The following is a 26,373-nucleotide window of genomic DNA, read 5'->3' as shown; positions in this document are numbered from 1 at the left end:
TGGGGCAGAGGAACCAGCCACTGGGCCAGGTACGCTGTGCCTTGGCTTTGCATCATTCTGTTCAAGTTGTATCAATCCTGCCTTTTAAGAACCTTCAAAGTTTGAATTTTATTTATTTGGGGCAAGATTTCTAGTTTTTACTTGAATTTTAGGCATCATGTATCACAGTTATTGAAAGAAAAAAATATTCAGGGTACTTTTAGAATCAAGCTAAGTTTCACAATACCTGTCAACTTGCTATGGATTGAATAAAATAATGTCTGTAGATAAAGACCAGGGATATTTTCAGTGTAGGTATTCAATGTTAGTTTCCTTCCAACTTTTCCATTACGCATGTACTCACTTGGAATTAATTGCTCTCATCCTGTGATTCCATAGCACTTTATTCCTTTATGATGGCATTGATCTTACTCTCTCTGCTCTATCCCACAGTTGCTACCATGGCTCTTTCAGAGTCTTACTCATCTTTTTATCTTTTCTTAGAGCTTAGCACTGCCTTGTATATGAGAATTAATGAATTTCTGTTGAATTGAATTGGGTCATGATGTATGAATGAAGTCATTACACTGTCTAATATATAACTATTAGCCCAAGCAAAAAAGAAAATTTTCTAAAAGCAAAATCGAACAGTGGGTAAGTTTAGTTCTTAAAATTCCCTATGAACAAAACGATGTGATTATTTTCTGTGTAACTACTAGGTAGCCATAGGCAAGTTATATTGCCCTAAGACTTCCAATATAAAAAAAGGACAAATATTTAGTTACAAGATTCTAAAATAATAGTAGAAGAAAAAGTTTGTTCATTTTTAAAGATTTGCACCCAAGCTAACAACTGTCGCCAATCTTTTTTTTTTTTCCTTCTGCTTTTTATCCCCAATTTCCCCCAGCACATAGTTGTAGGTCCTTCTAGTTGTGGCATGTGGGACGCTGCCTCAGCATGGTCTAATGAGCGGTGCCATGTCCGCACCCAGGATCCGAACTGGCAAAACCCTGGGCTGCCGAAGCAGAGCGCATGAACTCAACTACCCGGCCACGGGGCCGGCCCCTCGTTCATTTTAAAATTTTGATTTCAAGTTCTTTTTATTTATTTATTTATTTTTTTGAAGAAGATTGGCCCTGAGCTAACATCTGTTGCCAATCTTCCTCTTTTTGCTTGAGGAAGATTGTCGCTAACATCTGTGCCAATCTTCCTCTATTTCATATGGGATTCTGCCACAGCATGGCTTGATAAGTGGTGCTAGGTCTCTACCCACGATCCAAAACTGCGAACTCCAGGCTGCTGAAGCAGAGCATGTGAACTTAACCACCACACCACTGGGCCGGGCCCAGCAAGCCCTTTTTTATTATACTGGCCTAATCAGTTTTATAATATAATATAGTATAATGCACCAGAAACAAAGCTTTCAAACATGATTTGATTTTTGCTTCCTGGACATGTTTCCTGGGAATGAATAACCAAACTACTGAAAGCAACTGTGTCATCAGAACAAAAACATTGCCGATTATTCTAAGAAATCTCCTCCAGGATAACTGAATAAATTCAGTGGTAAGAGGAAATCCTTACAATTTACCTTAGTAGTAGGAATAAATAATTTACTTGTTAATTTCATAACAACAAAAGAATTCTCATTTCTAATCATAGTGTTTTGTTTGTGTTCATTAATAGAGTTTTATAAGATACTTTAATCATTTAATTTATTAATTCTTCAAATACTACTACAAGGGGGTCAGATTTTATATTTACAATATTTTGCTTTGGATATTTTCTAATACATTTTATTTCTATTATTTACATTGATATACTATTCTTGAAAAAATAAATTATGGAATAAAAATTGATTCCTGGAAATTAGAATATGATAATATATAATTTTAATGTCTCATAGATGGTTAGTGAGTTTTAGTGCCACTCTAAGAACTATTCAAGAAAATTCAAGAAAATTGCTTAGTTCTCTATTTTTGGCTTTTCAGAGCCAAACAACTTGGGTGGCAACACAGATTAGTGGCGTCAAATGCATTTGGGTTTGAACATCAATTCTGCTGTGTGATTAATGACAAGTAATATTGTGACTGTCCTTCCTGGTTCCTCCTTTCTTCCCTCCAACTGTAATTACTAACCCATAGGTTAGAAGTTTGTGATCTTGGGTAAATCAAAGAACTACTTCTTTGAGTCTTGGATTTCTCATCTATAAAGAAGATTGCTGTGAAAATTGGAGATAATGCAAACATTACTTAACAGAATGCACAGCATATGGTGGATATTTTATAAATGGAAGCAATATTATTATTATGAGAGAAAATTTTTCTTTTGATGCTTTCAAAATGTGGAAGAGTGGAAAAAAGAAAAGGATGGATTGCCTAGCTTCTGTGTACAGGTATGGAGAATTTCTGATGATTCAATCTCTGACCTCTGGGGGAGTTGGTAAATAGAGTTGGAAGGAAGAAAGGAGAAACAAGGAGGAATATCTAAGATATTATTTGCCCTTAATTGTGCAGTGCAAATTCCTCTGTCCACAACTTCTCCATTGTATATAAATCTTCTCCCAAGTTAATCTGCAGTTATAAAAAAGCTTGTAATAAATGCTAGACTTTAAAAGAAAGGTCTTTTCTTCTCAAGACCTGGTTCTCATATGAAAAATGCATTTCTTCCTTGTATTATGGTGGAAATTTTCGACTGAAACATTCTTCAAAAATAGCATACAGTAGGGGCTGGCCCCGTGGCCGAGTGGTTAAGTTCGCGCGCTCCGCTGCAGGCGGCCCAGTGTTTCGTTGGTTCGAATCCTGGGCGCGGACATGGCACTACTCATCAGACCACTCTGAGGCAGCGTCCCACATGCCACAACTAGAAGAACCCACAACGAAGAATACACAACTATGTACCCGGGGGCTTTGGGGAGAAAAAGGAAAAAATAAAATCTTTAAAAAAAAAAAAATAGCATACAGTAGAGGCTGGCCTGGTGGTGTATGTAGTGACTAAGTTCACTTACTCTGCTTGGCAGCCCAGGGTTCATGGGTTCGGATCCCGGGCACAGACCTAGGACTCCTTGTCAAGCCACGCTGTGGCAGTATCCCACATAAAACAGAGGAAGATTGGCACAGATGTTAGCTCAGCGACAATCTTCCTCAAGCAAAAAGAGGAAGATCAGCAACAGATGTTAGCTCAGGGCCAATATTCCTCACCAAAAAAAAAAGCATATGGTAGTGTTTATTTCTCTGATTACCTATCTACGTTACAAAAGAAACTTGCTCTTGATTACCATAGTATAAAAGCTGAATTACCGAATTTAACCTTAATAATATCTTAGAAGAATATTGAATTGATTCCAAAATCAGCTCTTTGCTTAGTTACCTGGCAACCATCCCAATACTTAGAGAATCTAGAAACTCTTGAAACCAGTATGGTATAGTAGTCAAGCACCTTAGCTCCATCATCAGAGGGACCCCGGATTGAGCTGTCTTTACTATATTTTAGCTTTGTGACCTTGAAAAAGTCACTTACATGTTTCAGCTTCAGCTTCCTCATCTGTAATAATCTGTAATTACAATGTTTCTCAGACAGAGTTGTTCTGAGGATTAAATAAGAATATGAGTAAAGGACTTACAGTGTATATGCTATGTAGTTATTTCTCAAAAATATTATTGTTATATAGCAAGAGGAGCAGATGTTCTGAAAGGGAAAAAAAAACATGAAGAAAATAGACTAAGAAGCAGTGGGGGAAATGGATTAGTTCAAATGGAAAAATTCTTTCCATTGAATACAAATACAATATATGCTCATGGCACAAACATCAGAAAATGTGAAAGAAAGCACATAAAGAAAAATAATATTTACACACATCCATTGCTGAATCTAAAATCTTAATATAAGTTTAAAATTTTAAAACATGTAAAAGTTTCAGAAGAACCTAAAAGGAGCTTCAACAAAGTAATCTAAGGATTTAAAAATAATGCTTCAAAGGGAGAAAGGCAGCTAGGGAAGCAGTGGGTTAGCTTAATGATCATAACACAAAAAGCACTCTCAGTGATGAAAAGAAGATAGAAGTCCAATCAAAAATAAAGAGACATGGAGGTAGGAATGAGCTTAAAGGTGATAAGCCTGGTTTGACTGACAAGATGAGTGTTTTGGGGGATAGGGGTATAGTATAGGGAAGGACAGCTGAATGGCATCATATGGATGATCTTGACATAAAGATAGCTCTGTTTATACTTGATTTAGTAGAAGATAGGAACTATGTTTCTGACTTCACTGTAATTAAGTTAGAGACAAAAAACAGACAAGATGTCATATATTCGGAAATTAAAAAGCCTACTTCTAAATAATTCATGGAACAAATTATAAATCAAAATAAAAATTGAGAAGTATTTAAAATGGAATATTAATGAAAATACTATATAACTTGTGAGACGCAGCTAAAATAGTACTTTGAGGGATATTTATAGCTGTAAATGCTTATATTAGAAAATAGATAAAATGGTAAATTAAGAAACAAAGTGAAAAGGAAAGAAAGTTAGAAAGAAAATAAGAACTAACCCAAAATTTAAGTAATAGAAATCAATAACTATTAATAAAGAAAACAAAAATACCTTAAAGGATAATAAAGGTGAATGTTGTTTTTTTTTTTTTTGGGTGAGAAAGATTGGCCCAGAGTTAACATCTGTTGCCAATCTTCCTCTTTTTGCTCAAGGAAGACTGTCACTGAGCTAATATCTGTGCCATCTTCCTCTATTTTGTATGTGGGATGTCACCACAGCATGGCTTGATGAGTGGTATGTAGGTCCATGCTTGGGATCCAAACCACCAAACCCCAGGCCACCAAAGCAGAGTGTGTGAACTTAACCACTACACCACCAGCCCAGCCCCAAATGTTGGTTTTTTGAAAAGACTATTAAAATCGATAACTCTTTGGCATAATTACTTAAGAAGAAAATATACAAATGATTAGAAATGAAAGGGGATAATAACTAGAGCTATGGCAGAGATTAAAACAATAAGTCCTTTAAAACACTATGAATCCTTTAACCAATAAATTTGAAAATGTAGATGAAATGAACAATTTCCTAGAGAAAAAATAACTTACCAAACTATTTCAAGAAATAAAAGACAGGCCCATCCATTTATTCAAACACAAAACCAGAATAAGCAAGCAAACCAAACCTATAGTCTTTACGCAGATTAGGGCCATATTTATCATTTCAACTAATTTTAGTCACCATGTAGCTCATGGGTTTGCCTTGTATTGAGTTGGGTCTACTCACCGTACTATTCACCACATCTGATAGTGCCTTGGCTTCAGTAAGTTAGCTTCTGTACTAGAGTCTTCTTCTAGGTTTCCAAGAATTGTTGCAAAGGATGTGGATAGTTGAAAATATTCCTTTCCTACTTCATTTTTGATAGAGTTCTTGTTGAGAACCACTGACCCAAACCTTCAGAATCTTCATGACATTCACCTCTTAATCTACACTTGTAGAGAGAGGCACTAGGATAAATCTAATTACCTTTTATTTACTTGCAAGGGTTAAATTAACTTTGCCCACACATTTTTGCTCCATAGTTGAAATTTCAAAATATATCTTCAGTGGTAATTTTTCTTTTTGCAAGTGATAGATAAAGATAGGATTAAGGGAAAATATCATGAGAGTCCCTTTTTACGACTGGTATGAGCAAGCCAATCTTGGCTGTGTCTTTTAATGAGGATGGGGATCCTCGGGTGGCCCTGCCTTTAGGAATTCACTCACTGTCCTTTGAGATGCACCACTTCAGTCAAAGCATTTCATTCAATACTAAAGCTTATTTTGTACCTGCTAAAATTTTATTTTTCAATTATGGGTTAATAAAAAGAAAGAGGGAAAGTAGGGAAGATAAAAACAAACTTTCATTGAGTAACTGCTGGATGTCAGGCTGTGTGTGAAAGATTATTCATTTAATCCTCCTAACACAGTGAGGTAGATGATATCATTTTTATTATTATCTCTTTACAGATAGAAGGAACTCAACTACATAAAAATTAACAACTTTTCTTGGGTCACTTAGTTAACTAGTAACCAGCGGAGCCAAGGACTTGAGCTCATTCCCAGTTCTATTTGACTCCACAACCTATACTTCTTTTGTTATATTACTTTATACACACGCTAGAGATTTGGGCACACTTACACACACAAACACACACACAAACACACACCTACAGTGACAGATGGTTTCTTCATTCAATCTTCATTCTGAAAATGAAGAATTAATTAGGATTAACCACGGTGAAGGAGACAAATACAGTCTCTGCTCTCAGAAAAATTTATGGTCTAGGTGAAAATGTTTGCTCTGAAAATACACAGCAGGGGGAGCCCATCCAGGTTGAGGTCAGTTTTGATCAAAGTTAATTTACTTATTTTATAGAATCACGTAGCATTTTGCAAAAAGGGGCTAAAGGGTAAAAAGCAGTTGAATTACAGTGGGACTTATAAACTGATGAGCTTCCTAAGATCTTATTTACTGTAAATTAATATTTATGATAGAGTTTTTGATTATGTTATCTATAAAATGGGAATTACATTTGAAATTCAGAATATTACCTAAGCAAAACAAAGGTTCCATGGTTTTACAGAAGTTGAAAACATTATCTGATTTTTTTCTTGAGGCTCCAGAATTTAATTTTTCATTTTATGCCAATGATTGGGAGTTAAATGTCCAATAGGGTCACTAGGGAATTTTAGTTCTTATCCTACACACAGTCTTAATCCTCAGTAAGTTCCATTTCTGTTCTATGTTACAAATGCAATCTTGAGGAAGGTAAGAATTCTTATTGGCTTAAGGTAAAACCATGTATCAGTAAAAAGTCTCACATTTGGGCTTGATTCCAAAAGGCAGTATGTACCTCTTAGCGTGTAGATTTTGATAAGAGAATGCTTCAGCTACAAATTCAGTCTATGAAACTACTACCATCCCTGCGTCTATTAACTGAATCCGCTTTGCAGATTCTACAAATTTCATATAGTAAATTTATAAGTACTACAATAATAAGATCCAGAACTGTTGGACTTCAAATGATCTACTACACACTTTCCAAGATAGCCTGAATAATCAGTGAAAGCTTTCTCCAGCACTAATCTGATTTTTAGAAGGTAGACCTAACGGCAATAATCGATGGGAGTGGATGGAAGATGGTGGAGGGTTGTTAATTGCGGGGAGGAAGAATGCTGACTTGCAGAAAAAAGATGCATGTCTAAGCACCTTTTCATCCCTCCTGGAAATTGCTTGATCCTGGCTCAATTCCCAGTTCTGACATACATAATTTTCATTTAAAAAATAACAGCTCACTAAAATGAGAAAAACGTATCAGCTATTACATAAGAAGGAGTCAATACAATTTTTCTTAAATGTAGATTTCAACAAGAAATGAATTTATCTGTTTTGAAGAAGCAGAAGACTATTTTCTTGGTCCTGCTAAATGTTTTTTCTTAGTTCTGTTACATATATTTTAATGGAAAGCCAATAATTACCTGGAGCATAGCTCCTTTGAAAACATTCACATAAAACAAATGCATGAAAGTAAAAGTGCATGCAGGATTTTTAAAAACAGCTTTAATGTTGCTTTCAAAGGCACTTATTTTTTAAAAAGCAGTGAGATTTGAATTTTAATGTTGAGAAAAATATAAGCATAAAGTGAACATTACGTTTTTAAATTCAATCAAGTATAGATATACTAAGGATATTTCTATATATGATTGAATTACATACTTCCGATGACTTAGTCTACAGTAATTATCAAGGCTTGTCCTTAGCAAGCAAATAACTAAGAGTCTTTAAGGTTTTCATTATGTTGATGGTTACAGAGATATGATGAATGGGTGAATGGGACTGACCTCATCTTTCAGGTATGTCTTTCCTGTCCTGCTAATTAGGATGCAAGAAGGGGGTGGGGATGGAGACACCCGATCCAGATGGCTATCTTATCTCACTCAGGCCCTTACTTCTCTAGCCATATATTCACAGCCCTACTTGACAGTTCAAATAGGCTTATCTTTGCTTATCTCAAAGGCACCTCAAATTCTATAAGTCTAAACTGAATGTTTAACCCCTTCCCCGCCTCCAAAAAAACCCTAACATCAGACCTTCGTTTAATGTTCCTTGTTTCACAGAAGGGCACCATCTATCCCGTTATGCAAGGCCGTAAGCTATGAGTTATCTCTGACACCTTCCATATCCACTACGTGACTCAAATCCTGGTTCTTCTACTTCCTAACCTCTCTCAAATCTCTCTAGTTTTTCTAATCCAAGCTACCATCACCTCCCATCTGGATGATTGCAGTGGCCTCACTCTGGTTTTCCCCACTTCTGCTCTGACCACTTTGAATCCATTCTCCATATTACAGTCTCCTGAACTTTTTCAAATAAATCTGATATTATCATGCCCCCATTTAAAACCTTGCAGGTGCTTCTTACTGTTCTCACCATGGTCTAACCTTTGCATCACTGCACTGGCCATTCAGCTTCTGCACGGGGTCTTTGCATGGCTGCCTCTGCTATCTAGAATGCTCTCCCAAGGCTCACTCCACCCCCTCCTTCTGGCCTAATTAATGCCCACTCTTCAAACCTCAGCTTAATCTTTGCAGAAACCCTCCCTGATTCCCTTGATTGGATCAATACTGACCTATTAAACGTCCTCCTAATATCATATATGATTCTTGCATAAATCTCTCTTTCCCTGATTGGATTGCAAGTTTCATATAAAGACAGAGTTTGTATCATCTTTAAAACATGTTTCTTCTTATTGTTTATCATTGTTCTCCTGTGCCTAGAACAATGCCAGGCACATAGAAGTGCTTGATAAATATTTCTTGAATGAATCTTGCACAATTTTTCCATATCAGATTCTCCTAACTTTTGGCCCCATGATTCATGGCCAAATGGCTCTGCTCAGCCCTTCTTGCCTGAGCTTGACAATGCCTCTTCAGCTCTGACCCTTACCTCGCCTACATCTCTTTTTAAGGATGCAAAGTTTTCAGCTGCTTTGGGCAAACATTCTGTAAAGTTCAGCTGGGTCCTATGATCCTACATTTCAGGGCAGGGTCCTCACCTGTATGGATTGAGGGATTGAGACCTACACGTCCAGTTCAACCTCACACATACAGAGTAATGTCTATACCTACACCAACATCTACCTTCTGTCTGCTGGGAACATTGCTGGTCATAAAGCCCAGAGAATGCAAAGATAATATATAAACATCGTAAACACAGTTAAGAACTTTTTTCTTTCTGTGTTTACTTACTCAGTGTTCTAGAAATTTATCCTTTGTAATAAAAGTTTCAAAGGTGAGATATACTATCCTAAATAACTTCCAATTTTTTTTGAATAAATTACTGAATTACTATTACAATGAAAATATGCCCTTTTTTTCCTTGAAAAGTTATTTAACAGAGTTTATCTCAACAATAGAATCAACTGTTTTTAAATTGATTTTTGAACAATCTTTTTTGGCTTGGCCAAAGAAATAAAAATTACCATATTTAGGTCAATTTGTCTTGTATAGTGATGGCTCTAAAGTAGCTTTGCGGGTATGGCAGGAGGAATGACACAAATGTTTAGTAATATGATTGGAGATTGGGGGAAGGGTATATGCTTCTAGGACTTTGCTTTCTTTTTTATAGCCAAGTCTCTCTTTTGTACCAAAGTTTTAGTATATGGAATATTGTCTTGTCCTCTGGATTCAATTCTGTATCCTGTTTCCTTGTCTAGTATCCCAGATACTCTGGGACAGTGGTCCTGCCTTATTTTCCACTCCTGATCCTATATTCTCATTCCCATGTCAAGGTTTCTCTTACATGCTGTTGAATCTTGGCACCATGACCTTAAATTCTGACCTATTGCCTTTTCCTGGTATCACTTCCTTCAGAGACTATATAATGCTCATCTACTGTGGCTTTCTTCTGTGACCTACAGACTGTATTCCCATTCTTGTTTGTTGCTTGCACATCCTCATCCTTTTGCACAAGTAACTACATGTCTGTTCAATACCTATGAGTCTGTGAGGCCTCTGAGACTTGGTCAATGCTATTTTGGACTAAATGAGTACCTCATATGCCATCTAGCTCAAGGAACTGGGCTATCACGCAGGATCCTGGTCCACACAAGTTAAGTCATCCATAAGCATTTATTTGGAAGATCAGGAGATCATCTGCTATTGGTCAGGACCTGTGATTATAGTCAAAGAAGTCATGATCCTTTTCCTTAAAGAACTTAGAGTCTGTAGGAGAAATACATCGACTACACCACAGCACTCTATGTCAAGGACTATTACAGGGAAATGCACGGGGTCCTAGGGAAGCACAAAGGAAGGGGCATTTGTATCAGACTGGGGAATACATGAGGGTGAGAAACGACTTGAATGTGACCACTGAGTTGTTTTAAGTACAGTCATGCATTGCTTAATGATGAGGGTATGCTCTGAGAACTGTGTCATTAGGCGATTCGTTCTTGTGTATTTACACAAACCTAGATGGTATAGCCTACTACACAGCTAGGTTATATGGTACAGCCTATTGCTCCTAGGCTACAAACCTGTACACCATGTCACCGTACTGAATACTGTAGGAAATTGTAACACAATGGTAAGTATTTGTGTATCTAAACATAGAAAAGTTACAGTAAAAATACGGTAAAAAGAGACAAAAAACGGCACACCTGGATAGGGCACTTACTGTGAATAGAGTTTGCAGGGCTGGAAGCTGCTCTGGGTGAGTCAGTGAGTGAATATGAAGACCTAGGACATTACTGTAGACTTTACAAACACTGCACACCTGGGCTACCCTAAATTTATAAAAAGGTATCTTCCTTTCTTCAATAGTAAATTAACCTTAGCTTAATGTAAACTTTTTACGTTATAAACTTTTTAGTTTTTTTTTTAACTTTTGGACTCTTTCGTCAAAGGCAAAAGATTCTTGACTCTCTTGACACTTAGCTTAAAACAAACACATAGCACAGCTGTACAAAAATATTTTCTTTCTTTATATCCTTATTCAGTAAGCTTTTTTTTGTAATTTTTTTTTACTTTTTAAACTTTTTGATAAAAACAAAGACACACACACATTAACCTAGGCTTACAGAGTCAGGATCGTCAATATCATTATCTTCCACCTCCAAATCTTGTCCCACTGGAAGGTCTTCCAGGACAATAACATGCATGGCTTTGATCTCCTATGATAACCATGTCTTCTTCTGGATTACGTCCTGAAGGACCTGCCTGAGGCTCTTCTTGAGGAGGTGTCCCTCTTTTCAGAAAAATGACTATCGTGGTTTGCTTGATTTGTTTCTTTTTTTCATCATAGGTTTGCTCGTAAGCGCATAATGCACCATGAACATTCCTTTCTAATAATGAAAACCTTTCGGTATTGGGGTCCATGTTTTCAACTTTTTAAGGACCTTGTTGAGCTCTGCAAAAGCTTCTGCTAAACCCTTCACTGTGAATTTTCTTGAGAGTTCTTCTTTTTTCTTCTCCTGTAGTTTCCTTTTCTCTTGCCTCTTCTTCAGCTATGCATTCCTGTTCCAGTTCCAACACCCCCTCATTAGTCACTTCCTCAGGAACCACCTCTAGGAGCTCCTCAATGTCATCCTCATCCACACCCAGGTTAAGTTGTTTGTCATCTCAACCACAGCCCTGTTGATTTTTGCAACCTCCTCATCCTTGGCAAATCCTTTGAAGTCATGGATGAACCTCTTGAGTGTCTTCTTTCAAATGCCCTTCACACACTTTTTGGTGACATCACTCCAAGCCGAAGCAAGGTCCTTGATGTAGTCATAGATGTTGTAATTCTTCCAGAATTGTATCAGTGTCTTCCTCAGTTGCAGCAAGAGCCTGGGCAAAGGTCTTCTTCAGGCAGTAGGCCTTAAAAGCTGCTATAATTTCTTGAACCATTGATTGGATCAAAGAGGTGGTGGTTGAAGGGAGAAACATCACTTTGATATTGGGATGAAGATCACCAATAAAAGGAGGATTTCAGGGAGCAATATCAACAATAAACAAAATCTTGAAACATTTATTATTCTCCAAACAGTACTTCTCCATTTTGCTGGCACAGGAATTCAGGAGGGCATCTTGGAAGAGGAACTGGGTCATCCATGACTTCAGACTGCTCCTGTAGCACACTGGCAGTGTGTGCTTATTGAAATGCTTGAAGGCCCTGGGGTTCTCACTGTGCCAGATCACAAAAGGTTTCAATTTGTAGCCTGCAACATTGCCCCCAAGCAAGACTGTTATCTTGTCCTTAAAACCCCTGAAATCTGGCATTGACTTGGCCTCTTTCTGGATGAAAGTCCTTTCAGGCATCTGTTTCCAGAATAGGGAGCTTTCATCCATATTGGATGTTTGTTCTGGTAAGTAATTTTCCTCCACAGTCAGCTTATCTAGAGTTTCCAAAAATTCTTCAGCTGCCTTCACATCAGCAGTTGCAGACTCACCACTCACTTTCACAATATGTCAAGAATAACAGTTTTCAATCACTTAAACCACCCAGAGCTAGCAGTAAATTCAACATTGTAGTCTGGTCCAGCCTTTGCTTTCAACATAGCAAACAAACTTTTTGCTCTGGCTGTGATTGTCATGGTGCTGAGAGGGATATGCTTCTGTAGCTGGTCTTCAATCCAGGTCATTAGAAGTTTCTCCGTGTCTGATACAGGCCTTTCTCAAGTTTCTGTTAGTTTCGTTGCCTTCAATGAAGCAGATCCTTTAAGAGCTTCCGTCACTTTGTTCTTGTTCTTCAAGATCGTAGCTATGGTGGAATGGGACATGCCTGACTGGCAAGCAATAACCATCATTGATTTTCCATCTTTGTAGTCCTTAATATTAATTTTGTTTCCAGGTCAATCATTTGACGTGGGCTCTTACCGGCAACGTTAGCAATGAATTTTGTACACTTAGGGGCCATGATGAACAAAACAATATGAGGTTAAATCATACACAGGAGAAAATCATGCACTCAAGAGACATGGTAAACATGAGATGTATGAGCCTGCTGCCTGTGTAACAGGGCAAACTGTTTTGCAGTAAACTTATTTTTTAATAAGTAGAAAGAACACACTCTAAAACAATGATAAAAAGTATAGTAAATACACAAACCAGTAACATAGTCATTTATTATCACTATCAGGTATTACTGTACATAATTCTTTGTGCTCTGCTTTCATACAACTGGAAGATGACATCACTAGGTAATAGGAACTTTTTAGCTCCATTATAATCTTATGAGACCAACATGGTGTATGTGGTCTCTTGTTGACTGAAATGTCGTTATGCAGCACATGACTGTACAGGTAGGCATTAGTTAAATAGGAAGAAATGGGAGAAAGGCATTTCCAGGAAGAAGAAATGGTAGGCTTAATGATACAGAGGGATGACCAACACCTTGGTGGGTTCTCAGAACTACAAGTAGTTCAAAATGGCTATAGAGTGAATTGCACTCAAAGGGGAATGGTGGTAAAGGAGGCTGGGGAGGTGTGGCAGGAGGCAGATAGTGAAAGACTTTGTACATTAAACCGTGTTTCAACCCATTTTAGTACAGTCAATTCTCATTATTCACGGAGCTATGTTCTATAAAGTGTCTGCAAAAACTGAATTAGTGAATAGTGAACCATTGCTGCTAGGTTCCTGCCTGCCTTTGGTCACAACATTTCATCAATGGGTCAATATATAGCTTTGTTTTATGTGTGTTTCTCTTTAAAGACACCATATTTAAAATGCATTGTTGATTCATCAACATTGAACTCATGGCCAGCAGCGCTTATGACTTCTGTCTGAACAAAGCTCATCTAATGCATGTCTTTTCTCCATAAGGCACATCTCAACCTTCGTGCGCTTTGGAGCCCTACATAGCACTTCAGCACTTGGAGGCTATTTTTAAACAGCAAAGTCACCAAAAAAAAAAAAAAAAAAAAAAGCTAAAAATGATGTGGCACTATATAAACTGCAAAAAGGAAACTTGTTCACAGTATAAGAGCTGAAACAAGAAGGCCAACCATTGCCTCATTCAACCTCAGCTAGGAACATGTATGGTGGGCAACTCAGATTTTTCACTGCTTTGCGGATGTCCATCAATGACCATGAAAGTGCCACAAGGATTGATTTTGGGGTTACAAATTGTAGCTACTAAGTGAATTAGCAGTATGGAATCCATGAATAATGAGGATTGACTATATTACCAACACAGTGGCTTAGGGAACTATAAAATCTCAAGAACCAACTAGAAAATGACTGTTACCTCAGGCTCTGAGGGCATTCTTGACCACACTTCATGTGACTAATATACCTCATCATAGAAAATGGTGAAGTAAATACAGATACATAAATCATTTAACTTTATCTGGCTCCAATACAACTTGCTTACAGATATTTTCATCTTGCTTTTGATAGAGGCAAAGGGAAAAGGTAGATTATGGTTTTGATTTCAGGTATGTCATGATTATTTTCTGAGTTACCTGACCCACAGAATATTCCAATCCTTCAATAAATCCTATTTGATTTGCTCTACTGCTTGTAAGGTATTTACTAATTTGAACAATAAAGCTTCATGTAACTGGAGTCAAATTGATAGTTCTTCTGCATTTATTTTAAAAAGATACATGATCTTTTTTTGCTTCACTCAATAGTTTCATTTAATCATGTTTTACAAGCAGATAATTAGTATAGGGCCTTTCCTAATAGTACCTTAAGATTTAAAATGCTTTTATTTTGTTCTTAAGGTGAATGTGTATAGAACATAAAGTATACAGATCTTTGGACAAAAGAGGAAGAGATGCATTTGGGGCATGGCCCTATCCAACTCTGGGGCTGGGTCTATCTGGGGCAATGAATTTAGCTATTTGATGCCAAATCTCATTCCTTTCCCCAAGTATATTCTCATGGACTGCAGATGTTACTAAAGAAGATTAAGAGGGGAACCTCACCTGTCAATGGAAAATGTTCCCCAAGACTGAATAACGTTTGAAAACAAAGTGGTATATAGATGATATAAGAGTCATTAATATTTATGCAATCTTCTAATTATCATCTGCCACCAAAATATTTGCTTGTAACTGTGAATGCACAGTCTGTTTTTAAGATTCTTCCGGTTGAATTCTTTGACAAATTAAGAACAACAAAAATTTAAATGACTAGGTGGCTTTTGTTGGTGAAGGAGAAACCCACTACCTTCTAACGATATTTATTTTATGGAGGAAAAAGAACTTTGTTAATATTACAATAGGGCAGGAGAGCAAAACTAAAACAAAGCCAGATAACACGTTACTGAGAAAATTTATGTTTGTCTGGGAAGCCAATCCTGATCGATTTGACAAGAAGAGGATTTTCTTTCATCTGAGCATCCTGGCAATGACACTGAGGAAATTCCCTGCATCTCTGATTTGGCTCTACGAAACTGACATAATGATTCTGAGTATCCCTCTTATTACTTTGCAAGTGTAAGATAACGAAGGATAATGTTAAAGTTTTCCACTTTCGTGATTCAGTGTCTAAAGATACACCTTAGTGTAGCGACGCTTCTTAGAGTCTTCTTCTTCTAAGAATGTTCTCATCATAGCATGATTTGCTTCTGGTTCACGGAAGCGCCAGATAGCAAACATTTTTGAGGAAGACTTACACTATGGTCAGTATTGGTTGTATAGATTGTGTGATGGGCTAGATTAACACTCCAATCCCAATAAAGAGTATATCTGGGACGTTGTTCTTCAGATTGAATAATTTCCTTGTAAAAATCTTCAGTTTATTTTCACTCTTGTTAAAACTTTGGTTCCAGATGACATTTCCAAATATGTCCTCTATATACATGCCTTAAAATACCACTCTGATCTCTTCTTCCTTCTTCCAGCAAATGAATTATTTATAATTCTTTTCATAAAGAGATAATCAGCAAAAGAGCTTTTTTAAAGGTGGCAAAACTAAAAAGCAAATTAGTTTTATGATTTCAAAGAATTAGCTGACTATTCATTTATTATAATGTTCTCAGACTCCTTTAGAACTCTCAAAGGAAGAATAATGGTCCAGTGTAGTGCTATAAGGTTTCCTTTATAGACAGAGTAAGTCTTTTAATCTTAACAGATTCAATTGTTTTTGATTTTCTGCCATGGATATCCATCACAGGAATAGAAGTTATGATTAATAGCATTTTGTCCACTGACCAAAAGCATTTATAATGTATACCTGGAAAATATTCCAAAATGGAGGATAACAAAGTTTAAAAAAAGTTCAACAACTGAAAATTCAATATCAGTTGAGGAGAAAAAACTATAAAGGTACTTTTAGGGGAGATGGAAATTTTTAGATTGTAATTAATTTTAAGGAGAAAGTGGAATAAAAAACCTTTAAGAGCATCCATGGGAAATATTTTTTCCCATTTTAAAATGAAAATTATACCAAGAGTTTACCTATCAATGTATATACTCAAAACATGTAGAAGATTCTCTTAAGTAGATCATTGCAAATGTTTTATTAGTTAAAAAGAACCTTCCATGCCCATTTATTTTCTGCCATCAAGCTAAAAGTCTGGAATGGTGGTGGCAACAATGCAGAGAGAGTACTATAGACTTAGAAAAACAAACAGTGGTATCCAAAAATAGATTCCATGTTTTAGTAATTACAGGGAGTCACATTCCCTCCCATCATATATAGGTCCATGAGATAATCAAAACTGAGATAAGCATCACTGAGAGGTGATGTGCTAAAATGGTCCGAAAGCAGACTTGCAAACAGACTAGCTTTTGGGAGTATTCTTGCAAAAATTATTAGCCTAGAAAAATTTGCCATATGGATATATGTGGAAAAGGCTAAACAAAATGGAAATATCACTGAATAGAACATATGTTCACTCATTAATTAATTCAATTATGCATTTGTTTATTCAATCAACAAATATTTATTGAGTTTCAATAACTGGAAAGGCAGCAAGGTTAAGCAAATAAGAAATGACCTCTGCCCTCATAGAGGAAAAGAGAATTAACATTTGGGCAAACTAGGGCCAGGCACTTTCCATATCTGACATCAGCTCTATGGAGTGGATATTTTTATCATTCCTCCTTTTATATCTGAGGAAGCTGAGTCACACAGGGGTTAAATAGGTTGCTCAAGGTCACACAAATGACAAGTGGCAGAGTTAGACTTCCAAATCCACTCTGTCTCCATGGTCCACTTTACTATGGGGCCTGTAATCTAGCAGGAAAGACAGAAATGTGCACAAAGACCTATAACAGATCAGAGACTGTAATAAATACGATGAGAAAGGAATATGTGACTAGCTATAGGAGCATAGAGCAGGAAGCTATTCATTCTGCTGGTCTCTAGGTTACCTCTGGAAAGGCTTCACAGAGAAGCTGGCATTTGAGCTAGGCCTTGAAGGTAAATAAGGAAGAGCATTTTAGGTAGAGACATAAAAGTGCATTGCAGGTTGAAGAAACAGGTTATAGTCCCACAGGGCTATAAACAGTGTTTCTCACTCTCAGAGCGGTAGAATGTTTGGCAGCATACCTGAGCGAGGTGGAGCCGGCAATCATTACAATACAATGAGTCTCATGGCCTTTGGGGTTAGGATTCATGCTTTGAATCTGGGCTCTACCACTTAGCAGTTGCGGGAACTTTGGAAAATAGTTTAAGCCTTGTTGATTAAATGAGGATAATCATCATGAGGCTATTCTAAGCAGTCTATGACTTGATACATGTAAACTGCTTAGCTTAGCACGTAGCACATGGTCAGCACTTGCTAACTGGGCTGCTGTGAATACTACACCACAATAATAGCTGAGGATGACCATAAGAGCACTCACATTGCAGGATTCTCGCGGTTGCTTTTTGCACCATGGCCTTGTTTGAACAGAACTGTACTGTGCAGGACTGACTAAGCTCTGCCACACTATACTCTCAAGGCACATTTTCAATAACATTCTCTTTCTTTCCTGCTGGCTTGCAGTTTTATTAGGCGTCTTACCTTATACTCTCAACAAATAGAATCTTCTTCTATACTGCATTGCAGGACCCACTTGACTTAATGTACAATTTGGCAGATATCACAGAATAATGTGTATGTTTAGGTTTAGCAAAAATATGTTTTACCCATTCACCACTTTGGTAACCCATATTAGCTGGGGTACACAGTATGCCCCAGCCTAGTGGTTGAGAACCAACTGTCCAGAGTCGACTACACTGGGGGCTGGGGAGGGAAACCGGGGAAGGAAGAGAGTGGTAGGAGAAATCAGTCGGATTGGAAATGCCATACTCAAGGGTTTGATCTCGATCCTGCAGCAGTGGAGAGCAATGGAAAAAAATGAAAGTAGGTTATGGACTAAATTGTGTTCTCCCTAAATTCCCATGGTGAAGCCCTAACCCCGCAGTGTAACTGCATTTGGAGACACGGATTTTAGGGAGGTAACTACGCTCAAATGAGGTCATAAAGATGGGGCCCTAATCTGATAGGACTGGTATCCTTATAAGAGGAAGAGACACCAGAGCTCTCTTCCTCTGCCATGTGAGGACACAGTGAGAAAGTGGCCGTCTACAAGCCAGGAAGACAGACCTCCTCAGAAACCAACTCTGACGACATCTTGATCTCAGACTTCCAGCCTCCAGAACTGTGAGAAAACAAACTTCGGTTGTTTAAGCGGCCTGGTCTGCGGTATCTCGTTAGGCCAGCCCTAGCTGACTAATGCAGTAGGAGGTAGCATAATTGGATTTGGGTTTTAGGAAGATAACTAGTACAGTGTGGAGGATTGCTCTGCATATTATGTGGTCAACTCTATACATTCTTCGAAACTTGGCTCCTTTGGGAAAGATTCTTGACTCCTTAAGGTTTATTTTGATGTCCTTCAACATATTCCCATAATATTATGTGCATACGTCTATCATAATAATGTATCATAATTCTTGATTTTATTGATTATCTCCTCCACCAGACTGTAAACTCCCTGAGATCAGGGACCACATCTTATCCTTGCATTCCCAGCATCTAGTATAGAAGTTGGCACAGAACAGGTTCTCAATAAACATCTGTGGACTTAATTAAGTAATTAATACGTTAATAGAAGAACCTGAGGCAAGGAAACTAGTTCTAAGACTACTAATATAATAGTCCATTAGCAGAATATCCACCTGCAACTCATAGCAAATTGTCTTAATTGCTTGACAAAAGATGATAAAAATTGATAATAGTTTGCCTTCAAACTTTTATTTCTAATCCCTTCCAAAAATGAAAATAAATGAAAATTAAAACTCCAAAAGTGCTGAAGAAGTCAATTTTTAATGATTTTTATCTCACTGAAAATTAGGCTTCCTCCCCCCATTAAGTCCTAGGATAAATATATAAGTACCTAATATTCTCAAGAGAGAAGAAAATGCTGACTAACTATTTCTAATCACCTAATTTGTTTGGAGGACTCACCAACAGTCCACAAAGTGAGCTAATGTGATCAGCAAACTCAAATGCATTGTTCTGTCATTTATGTAGAATCCCCGATAAGCCTTTCAGAGTTTGCCAACATGTCCAATGACTGAAGACATTAGGCCAAGATGAATCCTCTATCTTTGCTTTTGTAGTACAGGAACAGTTACAGGAATGGAATTTATCCATTAACCAAACAAAATGTTTCTATAAAGCACTGTATTAATTACTGAGTCAAAGGCTGTGCCTGCATCAGGAGGAGCAAACAAGAAATGTTGCCAAGAGAGGCATTCAGTTGATTTGACAACAAATACCAATGTGCTTAATTTCAGCCTTTAGTCAAAATGGTTCTAGATGACAGACTCATTCCTCTGATCATTTAATTTTGATCAATTAAGAAGTCAATTTTTTTTTTTTTTTTGAGGACGATTAGCCCTGAGCTAACTGCTGCCAATCCTCCTCTTTTTGCTGAGGAAGCCTGGCCCTGAGCTAACATCCGTGCCTATCTTCTTCTACTTTATATGTGGGATGCCTACCACAGCATGGTGTGCCCAGCGGTGCCATGTCTGCACCGGGGGTCCGAACCGGTGAACCCTGGGCCACCGAAGCGGAATGTGCACACTTAACTGCTGTGCCACCGGACAGGCCCTAAGAATTCAATTCTATTCGATTTTTTCTGTTCTTCTATTATTCGTTTTTAGGACATTGTATATGGTTTGGGGCCTTATTGAATGGAAAGTGTGTGAATCCATCTTTCCCCGTTTTCCTCTGATTCTGTTGTTCCTATACATCCTTGGGTTTTTGCAGAGACTGAGGATAGTTAAAGTCTGATAGAATTTATTAATCTTCAGTTCTAAAAAAGGTTTTCCAGTTGCTCAAGCTGACATGCCAGAAGCAGAAATTTGTATATATATATATATATATATATATATATATATATATGTTAAAAAGGAATAAATGGGGTTATTTAGAAAATGTAATGAACATCAGATGATCTTCTGAAATACTGGCTTACCTTTTGGAGATACTTTTCTTTCTCCTTAGATTCCTGAATCTTTAGGGTTTCAGCAACAGGATCTATACTCTCTAAAGCAAATAAAGTCAAATTCAATCTGAAATAATTTTATCATGAATTTACAATCATGTTGGTATATAACTGGATAAAGGTTAAAAGGCAATACATAGAGTAGGAAGGTAAACACGAATATGCACTATGTCTTGAAACTTTATAAGTCAGATTCGAAATAACTGGAGACTGAATTAATTGGCTATGGTTGCAAGGAATCTCTAATCTCTTTAGGAGTCAGCCTGAGTCCAGAGACGAGAAAAGGTCTCCAAAGAGGACGTATTTGCAGTATCAGAGATTCCAATTACTACATTCCTATTTAAAGTGTTATAGGAAATTAGACATTTTCCTCTGGAGAAATCGGGTGGTCCCTGAGGCAGGGTCCCATTGGTATGTTATTCAAAAAGTTATCCCAAAGTGTAAAGTTGCAGGCTTATGCTTATTACCTATTTTCTGAAGAATCTAGAAATCAGGATGTTGAAAGGCATAAAACTTGGTACTTACTGCTTTGCTTAGGAAAAAGAGGCTGCGAGTAATTTTTCCCTAAAAGATATAAAAAGGAAATAAAGAAATTATTGGAAAAACCACAGCGTTAAAGGTATTTAAACTTTCTATACCTATAAAAATTGCATAATAACTGTTTCCGTATCTTAGGCTTTACTAAGGTCTTACAGGTCAGGAAACTTGTTCCCAGTGTTGACTTTGCTTTCAACTTTCTGCAGGGCTTTCATGTTTGAACTCAATTATGTAAACAACTACCTTTAATATCCTTTCAGCTAACATATAACATTCTCCTAGATTATTCTATACTGTTTAGCAAATAGATGCCATAATCTAAGGGATACTTTAAAATGTATGTTTAAGATGTAACAGAGATGCCATTGATCCTTTTTGGGTGGCAGGATTGCTGAGAAGGTTTAATAACTATTTGTACAGGGTTTTAATTTGCAATGAGATTCTTGTTTTAGAATTAGGTTCGGCAGTTTTCCCTGGGAGGGGCTCTGGAATCTTCCAGGTTAGTTACGGTGGAGGCAGAAATCATCCATAGGAGGCAGCTACTCACCAAGCCCACTGCTCTTAGGGCACCGCGCCACCGGCAGACGCTGACTGCTACCTCTGGACAGCACCAACTGAGATTCGTTAGGAGGATACATTGACGCCGCGATCCAGAACTGCTTGGCTAAGTTGGCATCCTTTTCTGAAGAGCCAGCAAACACCAGTAATCCCTGGGGACAAGTTTCAGGAGGCTCCTGTCCGCTGCTAGGACTGCTACTGGGCCTCGTTTCCATGGCAACTCAGGACGCTTCTCCAAGCTCCCTCTCCCGTCTCCCAGCCCCGCCCCTTGGTGAACTGCCAAGTTGACAACAGTCTCGGCTGGAAGCCCTTAGTTTCGTCGGTAGATGTTGGGGTCCAGCGCGCGCTTCTGGGCCATCTGAAGCCCACTTCTGCAGTGATGACAGGCTTCCGGACCAGTCCAAGCCTTGGAGTCGAGATCGGAGAGTCAAAACACTAACCTTGGGGCGTGTCCTCTCCTGTTGGAGTCAGTGGGAGAGCCATTCAGCTCTCATATCCCGTCAGCCGTCTACCTGCCTCCCCACCCCCACCCCAGCTTCCACGCCAAAAAAGCTATCTAAAGAAAGCTTTCAATTCCTTAGACCAGCCGCCCCAATAACCCCTTTTACACCAGATTGCCCCCAACTCAGCATCCCCCATGTGGAAGTTCTGGGTCTGCATCGGTTGGAGAATTCCATAGGGCAGCTGACATCTTACCCTGTGGGAACTAGAGGTCTGAACTGGGCGGATAGGTATCCACGTATATAGCGTTGGTTATACATTTCCCCCTGAATCCTTTAAGACAAATTTTAGGAAAGAAGCTGGGTTAAATTGTAACTACATTTGCTAATCAGTCCCAGTAAAAGTTGCCTGGATCGCAACAGTTGTAAACGATCACTTCAAAGAAGGGGTATACCTGATGAGTGGACTCAGTCCCTTCATGAAAAATACGGAAAATTTTGTTAACGTGTTCTTAGAAAAATACTAAAAAGTGCTTGTGAATAGCCTTCCCGGGAGATTTTGTTAATCTAGGAACAATTTAACCATTTTAGCGATAGGAAAGTTATAATTACTGTGGCAGGCTCTGAGAAGGACATCATAAAGCCAACTTAGGAAAGGCAATGGACACATGAATGACCACAATTTATGACTTTAGGGCACTTTATTCTTTCAAAATAGTAATACAGTCTTACAGAAAGATAGTTCAAAAGTCAATAATCACAAGTTTACACAATGACATAAATGAGCTAAGAGAGAAAACCTCTATTCCTCAATATATCTGAAAATTTTTTTGGTTAAGCGCCTGAAGGAATATTGAAAAATTATATGTTAATAATGTATATTTACTACATATGTTGTATATTTAGCAGCTAAAATGCTGATTTCTCTCTTGGCTGAGCTATGGATAAACAGGCAATGCGTACTATTAGGGTATTCCAATCCCCTTCTTGCCCCCAAACCCACTGGTGTGCACACGCAGCTCATCTGGATGAATTCCCAAATCTTTTTACCTGGCCGTGTGGTTAGTGATTGGTATTATTAGCAATCAGCTAACTACACTGCCTAGTAACTAGACTCACAGCAAAAAAGCTTTACTTTCATCACAAACTTCAGTCTCAAGTTGGTGCCCCCATGCGTCGTGACAGGCAGATCACTGGCTCCGTGGTACTCACTTTAGTTGGTGGATTGGTGAGTACCCTGATAAACAATGGAAAATAGGCACAGTGACTCACAACTCTGAACGTTACACAGGGGGCTTCCCCCAGCAATTCAAATGTCTTTACACCTTACAATTAAAGCTACTAAACGCCCCAGATTTTGCTTTCCTTACATGGGATCGCCCAATCTTGCTTTTACTCCTAGTGATAGCTAACTGTTTAACTCCAGCTAGAAGCATCAGCCCGCCTGCGTTTGCAGGGGGTTTGCTCGCACGCGGACCACGCGCTCGCCGCGCCGCGCGGAAGAAATGCTGACGCATCCAGTCTCGAAGCGCAGCTTTCTCCTCTCAAACGCTTCGGGTCGGCAGTTCGCCGCGGAGGGTGGCGTCCTCCTCCCAGCAGGGCGGCGGGTGATGCTGTGCCTTGTTTTGATGGCAGTGGAGTTAGTGATTGTAAGCTCCAGAGTACAATCAGCTAATTACACTGCCTACAAACCGAGCACCGGGCGCCGGCGGGCTGCAGCTCCCGGACGGTCCGCAGCGCCGACGCGGTGTCCCCGAGCGAGCGGGCCGCGGATCGGGGCGCGCCTCGGCCCCACATTTCACCCGAGGCGACGCCTGACAGTGCCTGGCCCCAGCAGACGCCCCCAGACCCACCGGGGACCCTCGCCGGGCCCGCGGGCTGCGCTGGTCCCCGCCGGACTCGCCGCGCACACTTGGCGTGGCACAGCCAGCGGGCGGCGCTCCAAAGGGGACTTGCACCCGCGGGGCCGGGCGCCCCCACCCTAGGTGACTCCAGGGAGGGCCCGACCGGCTGGCTTCACCTCCCCTGCCCCGCGATCGCCCGCGCCTCCCAGGGCCCTCTCCCTCAGGTCTCCGTCCCCTCAGCTTTCTCGGGCGCAGCTCCCACCTCCCTCACTCCCGGTGCGACCCGTCTCCAGAAAACTTCTCTTCGGTTCCTAGCCCAAACCCTAGAGCCGGCTCTCTCAACCCCGTGCAGCTCCGAGTGGCCGAGTGACCGTGGCCGTGGCGGGCCAACCGCCCTTGGAACCCCGCGGGCAGAGGGGGTGGGGCGGGCGCGAGACGGGGTGGGATGGGGGAGGGGCGGGATGGGGGAGGGGAGGAAGCTACGAGAAGGGGCAGAGGGCGGGCCCCTGTAGGGAAGAGGCCCTGGAGACAGAGGCACAGATTCTTGAGAAGTTTCTCTTCCTGATACGGAGGGAGGGACAAAGATCTGCTTCTCCCTTCCTCCTCCCCGAGAAACCCCACAAACCCACCCAGTTTTCATACCCATCCCTGTTGGGGAAAACAGCTTGTCAGGTACCAAATTGTAGGCTCAAATTTTCCAAATGGAGATAGGCCTGGGTAGCCTCTGACATGTGGGAGGGCTGCCTTTGAGAGTCCCACGTGTACCCTTGGGTTCCCCTTATACTTTTGGAGGGCCATGCAATGAGGTGGAAGGCTGGATCTTCTGGTCAGTGTGCTAGCCAGCTGTTAATTAGATCAAAGTGCCGTCCTTTTGAGATCAAGGCCAAAGTTTCGTACTCTGAAGGTCAGCTTTAGGCAAAACTATTCCTATTTGTAGCACATATTTATTTAACTATCTCCTATATGGTCAGCACCGAAGTCATTCATTCCACCCTCCATATGTACGTTCTTGGTAACATGGAGTGAATACACATTATTTACCATTCAAGACAGTATATAATACACACTAAATTGGGTAGAAATAGAAGGGGGTAGAGTGGGACATCGACCAGAACTGTAATTGGTCAACGAAGTTTCGTGGAGGAGGTGACACTTGAGCAGATGCTTGAAGCAAGACTAAATTTGGGCATTCAGGGGGAGGGCTGGGGAGGCCAAAGAAACGATGTCTTGTGACTAGTTACATTTTCTTATTCTTACAATTCCACATTTGATGATGTAGATGTGTTTCTGTGTGAAGTTGGGGTAGAGTGGGCAAAGAGGAGAGTGATGGAGGATTTCTGGGAGACCTCAACTAATATTTCTTTCCTTTAGTTACTCCTTCCCCACTTTTCCTTCAATGAATGAATCAGGAGAGGATAAAGAATATTCTCTGATTAAACATTTTGTAGAACTCAACTGGAAGTAGCCACCCGCCACCCCTCACACATGGTCCACATGCACCCAGTATAGAGTACTCCTTGTTGACCCTGAAAGCTTAGTTCTAAATTATTTTTCCCAAAGGGAAACTTCCCAGCTATAGATTGATTCCCTAAGACCAGCAAATGGTCTCATAGATGCCACCTGACAGATGTAACATGGATAAGGGCAGGTAATCAAGATCATTAACACAAATTCCAAACTCACACTACTGAAACACCAGGAGAACTTTCCAGGGATAAGTTTGCATGAGTTATAGTGTTCTCTTTGAATATGAAAGACAGCACATTTTTTGCCCAATGCATCATTTGTTCTGCGAATACCAGTTGAAGAGTAAGAAACCAGAGTGAAGTATAAAATGTACAGTACAGAAAGCTTAATGGTAACAGTTAACTTGTAAAGTTAAATTGCAAAAGACAGGTCATTTACAACTAACTATAATTTGTATTCATCATATCTTTGGGAGAGGCACAATGCAGAACACATTACATAAATTCCTCATACTCCCTTAACATGTACAATGTACTAAGCCACACCAGGCAACAGGCTGAAATCAGAGCTAATTAACCACTGAGCTTTCTAGAGAAAACTGTAGAGCTAATTTTGTATTTTATAAATATATATGTAAAAATAAATTCAGGCGTAGACTCCATTCCATTAACGATATGTAGACTTATAAGTCTTGATTAGGATATAGTTACAAAAACAGTTCTGCTCTTTTAAATTGTTAGTCATTTTTACCCAATACACTATTTAATACCTCTTCCTGATTGACATTTTATGATTATTAGTTGCATCTTGCATGTCTTACCTGAGCTGTATTGCTGCCATCCCAGGCAATGGTTGCAGTAGACACCTTGAAATTTAGATTTTTAAAACTTTTCTTCAGAGAGAGTAAAAAATAAAACTCATATATAAAAGTCATCAAAATTCATTGCCTATTGAAATAAATGTTTTTAAAGGCAGTTTATTTTGTAAGTAGTACAACTAAAAAAGTAACGAGAGAAAATGTGTGTGGCCTAGTTCTGTTTAAAAAAAACAGAATGCTTGTTCTTAGGGTTGCTGTTGGTTT

At 39.2% G+C, this 26,373-nt stretch overlaps 1 protein-coding gene across 2 annotated transcripts in view; it reads right to left on the bottom strand.

Moving 5' to 3' along the window:
* HOATZ (HOATZ cilia and flagella associated protein) overlaps positions 1-26,352 on the bottom strand; it is a 31,459-nt gene extending 5,107 nt beyond the window's left edge. For both annotated transcript variants that reach the window (XM_046638164.1, XM_046638165.1), the window contains exons 1-4: positions 26,113-26,352; positions 21,531-21,999; positions 20,972-21,010; positions 20,417-20,487 (exon numbers count right to left, since the gene is read on the bottom strand). In XM_046638164.1, coding sequence (XP_046494120.1) covers positions 20,417-20,487; positions 20,972-21,010; positions 21,531-21,756 — 336 coding nt within the window. In that variant the 5' untranslated portion in view covers positions 21,757-21,999; positions 26,113-26,352. The remainder of the gene's footprint in view (positions 1-20,416; positions 20,488-20,971; positions 21,011-21,530; positions 22,000-26,112) is intronic.
* Between the last annotated feature and the right edge of the window lie 21 nt (positions 26,353-26,373).

Source organism: Equus quagga, chromosome 14 (genome assembly GCF_021613505.1).
Source record: "Equus quagga isolate Etosha38 chromosome 14, UCLA_HA_Equagga_1.0, whole genome shotgun sequence".
NCBI lineage: Eukaryota > Metazoa > Chordata > Mammalia > Perissodactyla > Equidae > Equus > Equus quagga.
Note: the sequence above shows the minus strand (reverse complement) of the source record. Positions and strands in the feature narration are given on the sequence as shown.